This window comes from Strigops habroptila, chromosome 6, assembly GCF_004027225.2.
Source record: "Strigops habroptila isolate Jane chromosome 6, bStrHab1.2.pri, whole genome shotgun sequence".
In the NCBI taxonomy this organism is placed as follows: Eukaryota; Metazoa; Chordata; class Aves; order Psittaciformes; family Psittacidae; genus Strigops; species Strigops habroptila.
This window is the reverse complement of record NC_044282.2, coordinates 57032379-57050612: the sequence shown is the minus strand read 5'-3', so window position 1 is coordinate 57050612 and position 18234 is coordinate 57032379. Positions and strand designations below refer to the sequence as shown.

General features: G+C 47.9%; 1 protein-coding gene across 2 annotated transcripts in view; it reads right to left on the bottom strand.

The window, feature by feature from the left end:
- Positions 1-12167: 12167 nt before the first annotated feature.
- Positions 12168-18234, bottom strand: part of TNFRSF21 (TNF receptor superfamily member 21) — a 31699-nt gene continuing 25632 nt past the window's right edge. Inside the window, exons 5-7 of one of the 2 annotated variants that reach the window (XM_030490391.1) lie at positions 17016-17069; positions 14483-14702; positions 12168-13589 (exon numbers count right to left, since the gene is read on the bottom strand). In XM_030490391.1, the coding sequence (XP_030346251.1) occupies positions 13360-13589; positions 14483-14702; positions 17016-17069 (504 nt within the window). In that variant the 3' untranslated portion in view covers positions 12168-13359. The remainder of the gene's footprint in view (positions 13590-14482; positions 14703-17015; positions 17070-18234) is intronic. The other variant, XM_030490392.1, reaches the window with a different exon arrangement.

Sequence of the window (18234 nt, the reverse complement as noted above, 5' to 3'; positions counted from 1 at the left end):
CAAAAGCAGCTTGGGCTCACAAAAGAGTTTTAAAAGCTTCATCCTTCAATTTTTAATTTGCACATATCTGACATTAAAGGGGCCAAACATGAGCACATTTTTTGTCTTTGCCACTTTTCAGAGCATTACTGTGTTTTGAAGTGGTTTGTACTGAAGAAAAAAGTGTCAAATACAGGGAGCAGCAACGAGTCTGTTGTCAGAACAAACCCATGTTCACACCATTTCCAAAACCTTTTGCCTATATTCTGCATTTTGTGTGAACTTTCAAAACTGCTTGTTTCGTTTCCTTTTTCTTAGAAAAAAGTAAAGCAGACAAGGTTTGAAAGCCAAGAACATGACGAGTGCTTCAGAGAGTTTTTCTAGCGATGCTTGTCAGGTCCTTCATCTAGAGCTGCCCGGCTTGACAGCCTGTGAACTCCCATTTCTTCAACCAAAGCTCTGAAAACATGATATTCTGCTTAAACTACCCTTACCCTTTAAACTACTCTAACCCTTTATAGCTGTTTAAGCTGCTTAAGATTCAGATCAATTCAGATGCTAAAGCATTGCAGAGTAGCCGAATGCTATAAACTCTCCTGGCTTTGAAATGATCTCAAAATTGAAAATGTTTCAACTCATAGCATTTAAATATTCATTGCTCTAAATCTAAGAAATTTGCTTCTAAACAGGATTGAATTATGAGCCTCAAAGAGATTTACAGCACAAAGCCCCATTTTCAGGGAGCCTGAGTAGCAGTTTTAAAGTTATTAACTTCTGCAGTTAGGAAATTCCTCTTTAAGTGGCATCTTTAACAAATGCTTCACAAAATTGCTTTCACTGATCAAAAAATACAGATGCAATTAATTTGTCCCGAATTTTAAACCTCGCTGGCGTCAATAGAATGAGCTGTATTTTATCTCCATGGCTCCCACTTCCCAAGCTGAGTGCAAAATCTGGCAGTGACATAAAATCAGCGCAGCTCGATGGTTTTGTGCTCGTTTGCTCAGATTCATTAAACCAGTTGTGATGGGGATGTGAAATCGCACATGCAGGCAGGCACAAACCCAAAGCTGCTGCTGGGGTGAGATGCAGCAAGCCGAATCCCAGGCACAAGGCGAGTTGTTTTTAAGTTACTAGCACCATGTGGGCCACTCTTTAAAACTGTCGACAGACAGGGCAGTGAAGTGCATCGATATGATGCTGTGCCAGTGGGTTTGTGCCAGTTTTTAGCCTGTTGTTGTAGAGGTCAGATGAGGTGACACAAGCCTGAGTGAGGAGCAAATGCTTCCAGCGCACAAGATGCAATATGCTTGTGGCCAAGTTTTTTCCTGCCTAAAGAACAGGACGTGATTTTCCTGGCTGAAATAGGGCAAGACCTTGTTGGGTCACCTCTCCTGCCTCTGCCTGGCTGTGGAACCAGGTTAAACATCAAACTCTTCAGCTGAACCCATTAACCAGCTCTAATGCTGCCAAGAGCCGCTGGGGTGGAAGCAGTGGAAAAATGCACAGGCATGGGATGATGCATCAATGTGCTGGGCATTGAGCTCATCCTAAAAGCCCAGCAAAAAGCCGTGGGGATCCAGGTCTGCAAGCTAGGGGACAAGCAGGGGGCCTGCTCACTGTGGTGATGGGAGGAATGACCTCTAAACCACCATGTGTCCTGGGAGAGCCACATGGTGTACTTGGTGGTACTTCCCCTGCACCAGTTCCACAGCTGATACTGGGTGCAGGCCCTTGGCATGGGACTTGAGCACATGCATCCTGCGAGGAGATCCTGTAAGTCCCACTCAACCCATTGATCAGAAATCATGGAATACTTTGGGTTGGAAAGGACCTTTAAAGGTCATCTAATCCACCCCCTGTGCCATGGGCATCTTCAACTGGATCTGGTTGCTCAGATCCTTGCCCAATATTTCCAGGGATGGGGCATCTACCACCTTTCTGGGCAACCTGTGCCAGTGTTTCACCATGCTCATCATAGAAAATTTCTTCCTTATATTTAGTCTTAATCTACCCTTTTTTAGTTTAAAACCATTACCCCTTGTCCTATCTCAATAGGACCTACTAAATGTCCACTTAATCTCCTTAAACTCCAGCCTGGAATTGGTGTTCAGGCTGGGATTGTTCGCAGCAGTGTTGTGCATCATGTATAGGGGCACGGGGACTATGCCAGGCCTTTAATGAGGAGTTTCAGGTGCTTTGGTTGTGCTGCTCATGGAGGTTTCTCAGAGCTCAAGGATGGGTGGGTCTGTTGGACACTGCAGTGAGGATTACATTAAATGGAGTTTGAATGTGGCAATGCCAGCTTGCCAAATGCTCCAAAAACCAGCAAGCACAGGAAAATAGCTGCTTACTCTGGTCAGAATAAGCATTTCTTTTTATCTTCAGAAAAATGTATCCTCTGGGAGGAAATGGCTGCACATTTAGGGATGGGTGGTGGTAAGACGCTGGCATTTCAGTGCTCAAAATTACACCTTGTGCTTTTTAACAGAGCCTCAGGGAACAACACGAATGGTACAGAGGACAGGCACTGCAAGCATTAATGTCATGCTCTCGCCACTTCCCTCCCTCCTGCTGGAGCTACCAGGGAGGAACATCTGGACTTCCTTTGAAAGCCACGTGCAATTTATTGCCCCAGTATTAAAGACTGGACTCTGAGCCCAAACATCACCCTTAGAGCAGCAGGGTGTAAATCCATGCTGCTTGCTGTGGGACTGCCATCATGGCAGGACAGCTCTCAGTGGTCACCCCTTCATCCTGGAGGAGGCCTGGGGCCAGCCAAGCGGTGCTCATACCTCTTGCAGCCTCATCGAAGAAATGCTAATTGTGCTGCGCCTGCTTGAGCCTCGGCTCTATAATTAGCAGTGCTGCGTCAGCAGGTGTTGATGCCGCAGTGTTAATGGTGCAGCTCCTTTTCCAGGAGCTGCTGGGACACCAGACAAACGAGGTGCTATTCTGGGTGACTTGTCCACCATGCAGCTTCCCCAGGTCTGTCCATCTCCACTGAGCGCAGGTCTGCTGTATGATGGCAGAGCTGGATGTTTATAGTGACTAACCCATTAGTCTGATTGGGAAACGGTCATAGAGTTTGAAACACAGTCCTATGGGCTTCATATTGAGATCCCAGTGGGTGACACTTGAGAAGGTAACTGGGACCCGGCCTGTCGACCCAGCCCCAGACCCCTGGCAGCATCAAGGGCCAGGGCAGCATTAGAGGTGTTAACCCCAAAGGAAGGGTTTTCTGACTTCAGGAGAAGAATCTTCACCCCTTTGAATGCCCAAAACCTAAACTGGAAGGTCAAGTCCCCTGTGGCTCTTGCACACTGGGGCAAGCATGCCAAAGTCAGTGATGCTGAATGCTATTTTAGGATGCAAGCCAGATGCTGTACCACAGATATATGTGTATTCATTGAAAATCTGGCATGCCATCCTAGTTTGGTTCCTTCAAAGGGGTGATGAATGGGGAAGAGCACCTGTGGCTTGGGATGCCAGGCTCAGACCGAGACCCATGTGGCCATCCATGGCAGCAAAACAATGTTGGCGTTAATCATACATGGGGATCATGTACAAGAGTGCATCACCTTGGGGTGGATGCAGGAGAACATCCTCCCCCTGCCCCCAGTCCTTCCCACCCTCTATCCTTCCACACTGATGCTCCAGAGGTGCAGCTGTAGGGCACAGAGCAGGGGAAGGTGGAGCAGAACAAAGGGAGTGAGAAAGGACAGTAAAGAACAGGGGAACATTCCGTATGGGGTGCTGAATACCCAGGCTACTTTCATTTTTCCCATCAAAATAGCTTTTTCCCCCCAGCATGGAATTGCTCAACTATCCTGGAGACACAACGAGCTTCTTCCATGGCACGTGCCGATGCTTGGGAGTTCAGAGAATACAGATGCCGCCGACCCGCCAGGATGTTGTCCCTGCTGGACCAGCTTTTATCTCCCTCCCAGATCCAGAAAACCTTATAGATTCATCTCCTTGGCACTTCATCCCGCACACCCATGGCACAAATGAGTAGCTGCAGTTCCTGAGTGAGTGACATCCCCAGTTCATGTCACCGCAGGAGGGAGAAGAGCCAGGACTGTTACGTGTTTTAATACATTAGTGGCCCTATTTCTAGGCTAACAGCAAGACCAAGGTGTGTTTTGCAGAAGCCTGTGCACTTTATCCCAGGAACAAATCCTGACTCAGCCTGTTACATAAATTATTTATCACAGTCACAGAAAGTTTGAGGAGAGGAAGGCTGCATTAGTCCAGACAAGGCGGTTGATGGCAGTGAAGTGAAAACGTAAGCACACGCAGGGCCATGACAAAGGCTCCTGATTTCAACAATGCAAAGCTCGCAAACAGCATTGCCAGAGCCTGGCTGTAATGCCACCAGTCTGAGGAGCATTTGTCCGTGGCACGGTTATGGCTCAGGAGAGCTCACACCCTCCCAAAGGCCTCCTGTGCATTGCTTGGAGTAGAGAGGATAGGGACATCACCTTGCCCTAGGGCATATTTGGGCAGGGCCACCCTGTGCTAGAGGATGAGAGCTAATGTACTATGTGGCCCTGGTGCTGTTGAGTTTACTCACCATCTCAAGGATGTTAGGAATAAATGACAAGACTGCAAGTAACCAGGGTTTCCCAGCGGTGGGGGCCCTCGTATGGGTGTCCAAAATGGTAAGGAAGAGGGGGCCAACCAGGAGCTACGTCAAATACCGAAGAGCTACAACGGAGTTCCACAATGTTGGTGGATAAGGGAAGAGCAACTAACGTCACGTACCTGGAGTTGTGCAGAGCATTTGGCACTGTCCCACACAACATCATTATCTCTAAACTGGCAAGACGTGGACTTGATGGATGGACTACTTGATGGATAAGGAATTGGCTGGATGGCCACACTCAAAGAGATGTGATCTACAGCTTGATGTCCAAGTGGAGACCAGTGATGAGTGACATTTCTCAGGGGTCAGTTCCTGCCTCCTTCTCCCCACCACTGCTACAGGGGTGAAAACACCCAGAGAGGGAGTGCAGATGCTTGAGGATGGGAACTGTCTAAATGACCACACATGAGTCAAAACCCTGAGAAATCCTGACTTTCTGAGCCCAGAAGAAGAAAGAAAGGAGGGACTGGGATCACGGTCTTCAAATACCTCCAAGGGGGAGCCAAGGGACAGACAGGGAAGGATAAACATCAGGCAGGGAAAACATTTAATTTAGCTAAAGGACCATATTGACACTAGAGCAAAATAGGATTATCTGTCCATGGGTACATTTAATTAGAGGAAATTTCACAGCCATTAGAGCAGAAAAAAAAAAAAAGAAAAAACAGAGGTGATGATAAATAAAAAAGGAAATCTGTTTTCAGGATTAAATGTCATTTTAAGAAAGGAAATTTTAGAAGACGGCAACAGCAGGGGTGGGAAAAGGGTTGATTGCTTTTACTCAACTGGAATCTTTATTTGCTATGTTGCATTTCAACAGCTTTAATTCCCTTCTCTCCCTTGAGGGAACCGGATGAGAAGGTTGTCACTGCTCCTGGACAGCTGTGATTTCCATGTGAATCCCCTGGCCCCATGGAATTGCTTTGCTTGCAATGCCAACAGCTCTGCTCACCCATTTCATGTCTGTCTTCCATTGACAGCTGTATGGGCATCACTGCCATGCCATGCCCTTGCACAGAGCAGAGAAAAGCATCATCCCTGCTCTGGGGAAACAGGACAGCCTAGGGCATAAGGCAGGAGAGAGCAGGGAAACAGGGCAGAGGATGGACGATGAGCCTATTGGCTTAGCTCTGGAGCTGGATCTTCCTCCCAGCTGCACACGGTGAGATGGAGCAAGAGGAAGGCAGATGGTCTAACCAGGGAGCCACCATGGCCATAGATTATTTTACAGCTAAAAAATAGTTTAATGGGCAAATTAATTAATGGAAAACATGGTTTGGGAACACTGCCCCCAACCCTCTCTGTTTGCTGGGGCTGAGCACTTCAAACCCCAAGTCTTACCCATACGCTCCTCAAGAGAGACTGATGCGTGGTCTGATGGGGTTTCTCTGAATTTCACCCTGATTTCTTTCTGATCAGTTTGCTGATGGGGAGTTTTATCTCCATCATTTGAGTTTCCCCATCTGCAAAATGGCAGTAAGACTGCCAGCCTCAGCTGTAAGGTACCTGGAGCTCTGCTCACTGCGAGAGCTGCAAGACAACTAGCTATTCTTATAGTAAATTAATATTATCAGTATATGAGAAGAAGCAGTTTCCACACAAAGCAATCACCAGCCGATCGAAGCACCCTGTAAGATCTGAGCTGCCAGAAACTGTCAGGCCCATTAATGTCTTGCCCAGAGTCCTGGTTTCCCACTGAGCCTGACAGGTCCTGGCAAAATGTCCTGTGTCCAGAAATGTATTTTGAGATTAGCATGCTTGCAGAGTAACTCATTTCCTTTGTATTAAATTAAAGCTAAATTAATCTCATCCATAGTGGAAAGGCAGTAAACACGTGAAGCTGGTGTTGCAGCCAATGGGTCCCTGCATGGCTTGGAGCAGAAATGGGGTTGCAGGAGCAGAGAGATACATGGGTGTCTTGGCTCAGCTCTGCTGAGCACTGCAAAGCTACAAGGGCTTGGGGTTCAGTGCAAGAAGCATGAGCTGCCAGAAATCATAGAGTCACAGAATGGTTTGGATTGGAAGGGACCTTAAAGCTCAGCCAGTTCCAACCCCTGCCATGGGCAGGGACACCTTCCACTAGACCAGGTTGCTCCAAGCCCTGTCCAACCTGGCCTTGAACACTGCCAGGGATGGGGCAGCCACAGCTTCTCTGGGCAACCTGTGCCAGTGCCTCACCACCCTCACAGGGAAGAACTTCTTCCTAATGTTTAATCTAAATCTCCCCTCTTCAGTTAAAGTCATTTCCCCTTGACCTGTCACTACTTGCTTTTATAAAATGCGATCTTGCTCTTATCTAATAACATCTTTATCTCTGCTGGCGATGCCCTTGCTGATGTAACTTGTTGGCTTGCTTTATTGCAGCAGCACGCTGTTCACTCATATTGAGCTCATGTCCACGACGACCCCCAGGTCCCTCTCCACAAAGCTGCTCCCCAGCGGGGTCGATCCCAGAATCCAAGATTCTGCACTCCTGGATTCTGTTTACCCACCTTAACACTTGTCCTTGCTGAACTTTGTAAGGTCCTTTTTAGCCCAGGCCTATCTAGGTCACCCTGCAGGGTGCCTCTCCCTTGCAAAGTGTCCACTTCAAAACTTCACCAGGGTACACTTGATTCCATCTTCCAGATCACTCATGAAGACATTGAACAGTGTTGAGCCCAATATCAATCCCTGGTGGACCCTACTAGTGACAGGTCTCCAGTCTGAGAAGGAGCTGTTCACCACCACCAAGGAGCTCCTGCCTGTGCAGGATAGCTTATTCCCAATGTTAGGACTAAATAGGGTTAATCTCCTCCACCTTGTGTTGTTCCCAGGATGAGGTCCCCAAGTTAGGGGCTCACGTGCATTCAGAGAAGAAAAGCCCAGTGGGAAAGTGCCATAATTTGTCCACTTGTGTCTGTAAATCACCAATTGTGATTTTACTGGGGGTGAGGGGTAGCAAGACTTCAGTTATGCATAAAACACGAGATTCCCTTCTTTAGACTTAGGGAAATTAAAAAAAAAAAAAAAGAAATATTAAACAGAAATTTAAAGAATAAAACAAAAAAAATTTCACAGGATCACAACATTTTATAAACTCATTTTTACAGAGGAAAAAGTTTATATCATAAGACTAGCTTCTAATTTTTAATTTGATCATTATTACAGTTTAATCATGTAGCCAATCTGAGAATCAGAGAGGAACATCTCCAACATCGCTGAAGTGACTTTGAAGCCAGCTACTCCAAGAGCAATTTAGGCACCTGACGAACAAAGGACAAAAGCTGGCCTGGCCGTAACAGCATGTAAACCTGAAGAAAGGTTGGTGCAAGTCAGGAAACCCTACAAAGTCACTGCTTGAGCTGCTGGACAGCATCTTCGTCAACAGCTGACCCAATGTTATTCGGATGCTTCCGGTGTCATTTTTTTTGTTTGTTTTTTCTGTTTTTCTGGATTATATTGGTTAAGAAAATGCTTGAGCAAGGGAGGAAAGCTGGAAGGGAAAATTAAATTACACCAGTCCAAAGGGAACTGTAAAACTTGTAAATGCTCACACGGTGAAGAAGCAGCCGTGTCTAAAGGCTGGTTTGATAAACACCTTGGGGAATGCCACCACTAGGCATGTACTCGAATACATAAACAATGGCTTCTCTTATTGCTCCTCCAGCTTCCCATTTCCTACCAGTTGCCCTGGAAGCTTTCCCATTGCAGTACTCACAGGAGCAAAATCCAAGAGAAGAAAAATCAGCTGCAAATCTTTCATGAATTAAAACTCATTGCCCAGCAATGCCAGAGGAGGATTTTGGTGTGAACGAACCTTGTGCCAACCTGCCGCCCTCCCACACCCTGCACAGCTTGGTCCTGCAGCCCCAGGATGGGCACAGGCCCCCCCCAGGTAACCCCACATCCCACGCCGAGCCTGTGGGCATCCTTGGCAGCATCGCCACCCATCTGCCTGCAGGTTATTCACACAAAGGCTGCACAGACGATTCCTCCTACACACAGGCTGTGTTGCAATTCAGCCAGACAATAGATGATGTAAGAGGGGTGAATAACCTCCCAGAAGACTTGGGTGCTTTTCCAAGGAAGGATGTGAGCAGTCACGCCTGGAGGGCTGCAATTAATTCACAATTAGGATAAACTCCAATTAGGCTGGGGTAGGAGGAAAGTGCACCAGGTGCCTTGTTCTTCTGCAGCGAGCACCTGCAATTCGTGGAAAAAATATAGAAAAGGAATAAAAACAATAATCTCAAACCTCGTTTGCACTGAAGGAATTAAAAGACCCTGGAAAAGCAGAACCATCCAGTCCTGAGGATGCTAGGCCACGCTGGAGGCGTCTCTAGACAGTTTTGTCCCAGCAAACATTGTGACCTTGGTGGGAAATGCAATCTTCACACTTCTTGTCCAAGCCCACAGCAAGCAGGACTGGAGCAGCTGATGTTTTCTCGTGTGACCTACAGGAGAAACATGGTCTCTGCTCTGACGCAAGATGCCCACAGCAGGCAGAAGAGGGGAGCGTGGCTGCACTCTTGCTTTCTGTCCCTCCCCCGTCCAGAATTGCCCCCCCAGCACCTAAATCCCTCCTTATCCCAGCTGTCCCTAGGTGGAAGACAGCACATACAGAGCAAACACCACAACCGAGCAAGCAAGGCCAGACAAGGAGTAAAGCAAAGCCACACATTTCACACCCCAGATCTCGCCTACACTGCACACTGGAGTACATTTTTAATGCATATTTTGCATAAAATACAAAATGCATTTTTATGCATGTTATATATACATATAAAGGTGTTTATAGTCGCAGCTTTACCTTGCTAAACCCATTTAGCCAAAAACCTCATCCATTTGAGCTGTGCACCGCAACCAGTGCTGCAGCGTGCAAGGTTTGGGTATTGCCCATGATGCCTCAAATAAGCCATGTAGGACAAGGACCGTCTCTCCCCGCTGTGGGGTTAATGCCTCCAGGTCACAAACCCATTGATCCTACCTGCCTGGTTTACATTCTCAAGGCCTGAAAGCTGGCTCAGAGGAAGGGTGGGGGTATAAGGCTTGTAGCTCCTCACACCTCCCACACTGCCAGGAAACACCCCACCTCTATGTGGGGTTCAGCGCATCTCAGCTGCTCTCAGGCATTTCCCATGCACACCCCCAGATGCATAAAATATTTATATATTGAGATATTATACACATATATAAATACCTAAAATAATTTTAAAATATATAACATAATATAGAAAAATGTAGTATATATTCATATACAATATTTGCATCTAATAAATATACATATTGCACACATATACTTATGCAAACAGCAAAGGGCTGCTTAGAGGGCACAGCTTGGAAATGGGAAATGATGATGCCAGGGACAAGACCACCATCCAGGTGCAAGCAGAGGAGGGAGTGATACTGGAAGTGTGCATAGCATGGATGGAGCCAAGGACTGCCCAAATTTTGGCCTGTCCCACAACCTGCCACTGAGATGAGTTAAACACAGCTCAGAGACCCACCATCACCTGCTTTTACAGCTTCCTTGTGCCCCCTCAGCATCTCCTGGCCAAGGCACCTCCACAACATGCCTGCTGCATGGCCAGCAGGTCAAGGGAGGTGATTCTGCCCCTCTGCTCTGCTCCCATGAGACCTCACCAGAAGTACTGTGTCTAGCTCTGGAGTCCTCAGTACAGGAAAGGCAAGGACCTGTTGGAGAGAGTCCAGAAGAGGGCCACAGAAATGATCAGGGGGATGGAGCACACCTCTCCTATGAGGAAAGGCTGAGTGGGGGCTGCTCAGCCTGGAGAAGAGAAGACTCCAGGGAGACCTTATTGTGGCCTTCCAGTATTAAAAAGGGGCTTACAAAAAAGATGGGGAGAGACTTTTTAGCCGGGCCTGTTGTGATAGGATGAGAGGTGATGGTTTTAAACTAAAAGAGGGGAGATTGAGGCTGGATGTGAATAAAAGATTTTATTCTTTTTTTTTTATATATAATTTTTTATATAATTTTTTATATAATTTTTTATATAATTTATTATATAAATAAATAAATTATTATTTATTTATATAAAAAAAAATAAAAATTCTTTATGATGAGGGTGGTAAAACACTGGCACAGGTTGCCCAGAGAGGTGATGAATGCACCATTCCTGGAGACACTCAAGGCGCCAGGCTGGATGTGGTTCTGAAGGGCAACCTGATCTACTTTAACATGTCCCTGGCCATTGCAGGGGAGTTGGACTAGATGTCCTTTGAAGGTCCATTCCAACCCAAACCATTGTGCGATTCTAAGATCTTTTCAGCTGGTTGCTATCCTCCTCTCCAGCCTGTTTTTTTTCATTTTACCTTTAAAGCCCACCAGAAAACACAAGCAGCTGCCAGGATGGGAAGAGGAGCTGCGGGATGAAGACAGTGGTGCCCTGGGAGGGTGACACGATGGCTCTGGTGCTTGCAACCCATGGGTTTACCTGGAAGAACCTGGACCATCATTAAAGGACAAATCCCCGGTTTCCAGCTGGACTCACTCCAAGAGCCTGCTAAGGATAATTCAAAGCCAGCGGTTTGTGCTTGCCTTAAGCTATTGGTTGAACCCAAGATCACACACCTTATCAATTCTTGCCTGGACACATCAACAGCAACCACCACCACTCCCAATATGGGGATGAAAAAAATCCACTTGCCAACAGGGTGGTGCTGGGCTGCACCTCGATACTGCTTTTAGCAATGTGGTGTATGCCAGGAACATCAGCCACGTTCAGGATTTCTTCACAATGCTTTGAAGGCATGTTGCAGCCACTGAAGAGCTCAATGCTTCATTGTCAGCAAGGGCAAAGCCCACCCCAGCACTCCCAATAAAGGCTCTTGCTATTTTGCACTGTATTTGATATATCCACATGTTGAAAAGTTTTAATCTTGTTCCTACATATAGTCCTGTAACAGCAATTTTCAATACCAGCCAGAAGCAAAACACGCTACCCAAGTTAACAGAAAACACTCTGCAGCTAAGTATACAAAATGACAGTATTATAAACCAGAAGCATTTGTCCCATTAACATTTCCATTCATAGACAGAATAACAAGGGATGAGTTATTTGGAAGTGGAGATGTTAAGGACACTGGTAATATAACAGGACAACCGAAACGCTGTGATTGCAAGACCTCCGCTTAGGAGTGACTCAGCACAGCAGCTGCAACCTGGAAAATTAATACTCCAGCCTCCCCAAATGCCTGCAAAGCTTTTGAGAGCTCGCAAAAAACAACCCTGGAAGCCCCACCAGCCATCTGATCTGCTCACCACCGTGGGGATTAACACGTGTCCCCGACCCCAGCTCAGTGCAGGGACCTGCCCCGGAGGGAAGTATTTCCAGTGTAGACCATGAGGACTCAAGGCAGTGTTGCCAACAGAAAGCAACCACATTTGACCTCAAAACTACAGGAGACAACCCCCTCACCACCTTCAAACCCCAAAATCTCCCTCTTCACCCCTCCACGGACACCCTGAGCAGCACCTGCTCCAACCCAGGTGTCCCTAAGCAGAGGCAGGTGTTAAGGAGGTTAACGCAGAATCATGTCAAGTAACAAACACCTAGTATTTATTAATAAATTAGTACACTGGAAGGCAATTTTTCAATTCATTCCCCTCTTTCCCCACTCCCACCCTTTCCCATGGGGTGGCACATGCCACCCTCATACTGGGATTTCTTCAAACTGAGGGTAGTACAGACTGTTTGTTACGGGAGCATAAGAGTTGCAAATATAATCAGACAGACTTCTTACGATGCAGCTTTCCCCCCCTCCCACCCCCCAATCTCTTTTAATAAAAAGTGAAGTGTGATTTGAAGAGACTATTAAGACCAGGTGAGGTCTTCGGAGAACCTATTGGCCACGTCTGTATAAAAAACAAGAGACACGAGTGTAAAAGCATAGCTTGGTTTAAGTCTTACACCACGAGGAGAGCAGGACCACCGGCGGCCGCCTTTGCCTCCCCGCATCCAGCACCGGCTCCCGTCAGAGCCCCTCCATCCCCGCAAGCAGCAAGGCAAGACAACTCCTTACATTCGACTGAAGGCAAAGGACCTTTTCATCGCCTTGAAGATTGGTGGGGCTGACCCTTTTCTTTGCGGTTAAAGCGCTTCTGCTTTAGCTTATAGGAGCACGATGCATTGTCCGGGTGAAAACCATACAATAAATAACCGTGCTAGTAAAATCTCAGCAATGGATACAAGCTATACAATAGTACATTAAAAAAAGTCAGCTCGGGTGGGAAGCTTAGCTGCGTTAAGAGACAGTAACCAGCCACGACTGGGGTTTTTTTTTTGTGTGTTTTTGCCATTTACCACTCCAAGGCAAAGGGAGGTGGTGGGAGACAGTCACTCCGAGCAACAGCTTTGACAGAAGAAGCGGGTTATAGAGAAATCCCCGATTCAATGTGTTAAATTACACCAGATTCATGGTCTTTTAGTTTGTTAACTGCAATATTATTACTTTTTTAAAGTGCATCGACTGATCTGATTGGAATGAGAACAAGGGAGAAGAGAGACTCGGGAAGGGGGCAGAGGGTGCAAAGACTTGGACTGAGCGATAGTTACAGTGGAGGGGTGCAACGCTGGCCAACTGTCCCCCCTCCAAAAACCAAGGACACCTCAATGAAAATACTGGCCATATATTCTACAACAAAACCTGCCTGTGTATTGTCGGTCATCTTAACGAGTGCCAAGCTAGCTCTAGCAGATATTCGGAGAGTGCATGGTGACCCAGTAAGTCTACAGTAAGTCGGGAAGGTGGCTATAGACAGAGTCCAGGAGGGTCTGGCTGGCTTCCTGGCTCTTGACTCCGGCGATCTCAAATAGCCTGTCCAGCTTGTCTTCAGCCTGCGGGATCTCCTCTATCACGTGGAGCTCCTCAGGGTTGAGGATGTGCAGCATGTCGTCGAAGATGGGCTGCAGGTCGCAAGGGTCCAAGCGCACCTGGCGCAGGACAGTGTCCTTCTTTTCTGTAGGAGGAAAAGAGAGGGTGGTCAAGAAACCCTTCAAGAAACGTCTGCTTACCAGGGCTTGCTCTCCTTGGAGACCTTGGTCCATCTCCTGTTGCCACCTCTGGAGAGGGGCATGCCACAAGGAGAACAGAGGGAAAAAGTGGAGGGTAAGGAGTGATAGGGAGGGGAGAAGATGGAGAAGCCAGTGCTGCACCTAAGTCAGGATCCCACTAGAGCAAACACAGCACTTATAAATGCTGAATGTCCAATACAGAAAAGTGAAGGCAGAAGGGGAGCCAAAAAAGCTGAATTCTGCTCTTTTAAGCTGTTTTTGTTGGGTCAGCTTCATTTCCACACCCATGTGTAAATTCGGTAGATTGACTGAGCTCAGTGTTTCACCTTCACCAGAAGTTAAAGAAGATTAAACACAGCAGGTTAAATGCAGTAAATTAAACCCCCTCAAGAAGGGGGGTGACTAATGGTGATTCACATTTCAAGTCACACACTGCAGCAAGCAGGACCAAGGGCAAAAAATAATAATTCAATCTTGAGATCAATTTTGAAATCACATTTTCCTGGTTTCATCTCATGCAATAACGCACAGGCCAATGCGACAGCCAAAAGTCATGAGAAACCCCCCCAGATATTCAGGGATGCTACAACTTCTCTGGCAGCACAAATTTTTAAAAGCCTTTAAAGGTGTTTTCACCCTCTCAAATCTGTATTGTCTTTGCTAACAGGATATTCTGGTCTGGAACAAGGATGGGATAAATGTATCCTGGAGAGCCAGTTTTCCCAGTTATTTACTTCAATGATACCACGCTGGGCAGCTCTACCACATGTGCTGAACACAAGAGACATACCATGGCACCCTTCAGTCCTCCCACTTCCCCCTGGGCTGATTTTGGTACCTTTGGTAATAAAAGAGCCTGTCCGGCTGAGCGCGGAGGAGCCGCTGGAGGTCGAGTCGCACCGCAGGAGAGGCTCTGCTTCATCGACGAAGAAGCATTTCTTCTCCGAAGGAGAGGGCTCCACGGTGAGGACAGCCGCCTCAGGGGGCTTGGGGCTCGGGCTAGGCGCAGGGCTCACTGGGCTGGGGCTCACTGGCAGCGCCAGTCTGTCAGCTTCCAGCTTTGGGGGGAAGAAAGAGACGGAAAATTAACTCAGGGGATGCTACGCAATGGGCTCGCACTCAAAATGTCTGCATCCTGGCTTCCAACACACCCCAGCCCATCCTTGGCAAAAGGTCCCCATGTTCTCATGACATCCTCCTCCCAGGGGTCATGCTGACCCAGACAAGCACTGCAGGTGACCCACGGGGACATCAGTGCTGGCATTTGGCACGTCAGTGCTCAACAGGCAGGAAGGGCAACACAACCCATGCTCTTGGTAGGAGCAACTGCAGTACCAGGGTGGCACATGGAACCACAGCAGAGCATTTTAACTTGGCTTTCCTTCTCACTCTCAGCTCTTGGGGAATCAGGTGATGATGCCCAAGCAGGTAAGCGCTCCCCAGAAATCCTGCTCCACAGCTATTGTTTGCTAAAAGCAAGGCATAGCCTGGCTGCATGCCTCCAACCAGCGCCAAGGTTGAGAGGTGAGAGCTGTGAGACCCCTCCGGGATCTCCACTGCACCACGCTCCCATGATCAGCTACCCTGGTCATGCTAAGAGTTAATGATTTGTTTGCCCCGTCTCACCCTTGCTCCCATGAGCACCCCATTAAAGTGTGAGGGACAAATCCATCCCACCAGACTCCAAGTTCAGGGCCAGAAGGACAACCAAGGGCTGGCACTGACCCCAGTGTCACCCAAGTACCTTTGCTTTATGATACCCTGGTGTGAGCCACAGGTAACCATCTGGCTCCACAGTCCCAAAGACACCGAGAGCAGCAAGTGCTGCTGGGACATGCTGCACACATGGGTGCTGGCGTGAACCCGCTTCCTAATTTGACTGTGCTCTTCATCTTCCTTCTTGCACCTCCTTCCCACCTGCATGGCAGCAGCCAACATTATCTACCCTCCTCTGTCTCTCTGCATCACCTCGGGGTGCAAATCTCAAGCACAGCTTTTCTGGTTCCCATTCCCTACAGCGATGAGAGGCTTGGGGCAGCATCCCACATCCCTGGCTGGCAGCTTGGGCACCTCTGCATGTCACCAGGTCTCCCCAAGCAGGTTGCTATAACCACCTAATATATAACTTCTTCCCAAAGCCTGCATCCCTGCTTGACTTGCCAGAGCGCAGATTTGCAAGCCCTGTCCACGTGCAACCCACTCTCCCAACCCGTTTTCTCCTTCTACAGAGGGAAGACCAGGCTATTCCTGCTAACATGCTTTGCTTACTACCCAGGGATTAAAATGCAAAATTTGGATTAAAGGCTGGGGGAAAGGGAGCCACTGAGCCACCTCCGCGTCGGCATGGATGTGCCGGCACATTCCTCATCCATGTCGAGGAATTCGCCACCCACAAATCACATGTTGGCTGAGACGCCCATTAGTTCACATTAAATTAACATTGAAGCCTGTTTCTGGTAGAATAAAAGGGGTTTTTTTCTCTGCCCCCATTGAAAACAAACAGGGGAGGATTTGTTCTAGCTCAGCATATTACGCAATATGCATATTAAAAATAAAAGTCAGCTTTAATTTTTAATTAAAAGAATCTGCCTTCTCCCCTGAAACTCCTTTTCCAATAGGGCTCACCAATGAGAATCAGCCCACTGCCATTAACGGGGGAAAAGAAATGGAAGCAGCAGAAGAGTGGCTGGCCACTTTCCAAATTGCAACACGCTCTGATTTCCCCTTTAAAAATAACAGACAGGCTTTAGGGGTGAGTTTCTCCTCGTGCAAACTCATCTATTTAAGATCCAGCCACAAACCCACCTCATTTCCAAAAAGGGGCCTGATGGCCGAGAAGCAATTACAGGGAGGGCAGGGAGCACCCACCTGCCTCAGCTCTGCCTTCCCAGCAGAGGGGAAAAGCCCTTCCCAGAAGTGAGTCATTTGGAGTTTAATTAAACAGCTGCTAAAGCACACTAGGAGAAAAAAAATCACCCGAGGTTATTTGACTGTAAGCATCCTGGGAGCCCAAAGCTTTCCAAATAGCTGAACGGTAGCGAGCTTGAGGCAAAGCAAACAGGATGCTTGGATGCGTGTTAATATTTAAACCGCAGGAACAAAGCAAGTGGGAATGAGGGTTTTGAGAAGCCAGGGAAAGCAAAAAGTTGCTGCAAGGTGAAGCCTGTGGAATAGGTGTGAAAATATGCTACTCATAGCCCGTGACTCGTTTGCTTGAAGCCACGACCTTGGCCATTCCTATTTTTAAGAACAGTGGTGCTCGAGTGAAACCCAGCTCTGGACAGGGGAAAAAAAATAAGAAAAAACAAGAAAAGCAATCAAAACCACCCTCCACAGCCCCTTTGCCTTTCCAGAGCCACCAAATTTCTCACCTTTCCATCATCATTGCAGGGTTCCTGCACTTGCCACTGAGGCTGCATTTGCACCTGCAGAGACAGACACATGGGAGACTGTTAAATGCATGGTCCAGCATGAAAACCGAAGGCGCTGCGGCGGCTTTGACGCATCAGCAGCCCCCTGCGATCAGCCAGGGCACCCTGCCAATTTGATTTTGGGTTTTTCTGAGCACTGCAGCAAGAGGTTTGCAATGCCAAAAAAACCCAACATCCTAAACGCTGCCATGCAGCTTTAAGATGGGGCTCAAGCATTGACATCCTCTTGGATCCCAATGCATCTAGGAGGATGCTCTAAGCAGCTCAGGGTGTCTGAAGGTTGAAAAAGGATCCGAAGGGGATGGGGGCAGAAGACGACATAGGCTTGGCTTTGTTTTCTTTACACAGCAGGTCCCAACAGCTCTGTTTGAACTGGTTGGTCCTATTTTCTGGCTCCGTTTTACTGTATGGCAATAAAAGATCAACTCGGTCAACAGCAAATGCAGCTGCTGTGCTAATGTTAGGAAGGAGCAGTCGTAGGCATTAAAAAAACCCTCCCCTGGGCAATGCTTCCTGCAGCAACCAGGCAATAATGAAAGCCGGTAGCAGGTTTGCTGCTGCAGAGAGTGGCTGAGCACCCTCCTAGGATGTGGGGGGACAAATTTAGCACTGAAGCAGCTGTTTCCCAGACTCCCTGCCAAAAGATGACACTCAGCTGACACCAGCCCTATTCCCAGATCTATTATGCCTCCCTAAAGGATGCAGGAGGAGGAACGCCAGCACATGAACCAGGGTGGGCTGGGTGGCAGCCCTGCAATGCTCTTCTCGCTATAGTCCCAACAGTCACAGGGAGGATCTGCTTGGATGAGCAGCTTCATGGGGCTTGTGGTGTTTGGGTGTTCACCTTCAGGGCAGATCAGACCTTGGAAGGTGAAACACCACTGGCCAGGCCACAAGGTCTCATCAAGGTGGCAGAGAGATGCAGCGATGGTGGGAAGGTGCCGCAGAGCAGGAGGCAAACCCTTCACTGGGATGGGAAAGGCACAGGGGTGCTCAGCACCCTGGGGTGGAAAAGCCCAAATGTCCTCTCTGTGTCCTTCACCTCAGCGGCCAGGTTTCAGAAGAGCATTCAACACCACCTCAGTGGTAGAGCCAGCATCCCTCAACACAAGCAGCCCTGGAGAAGAGCTACTCAAGTCAAGCCTCACGCAACCCAGGA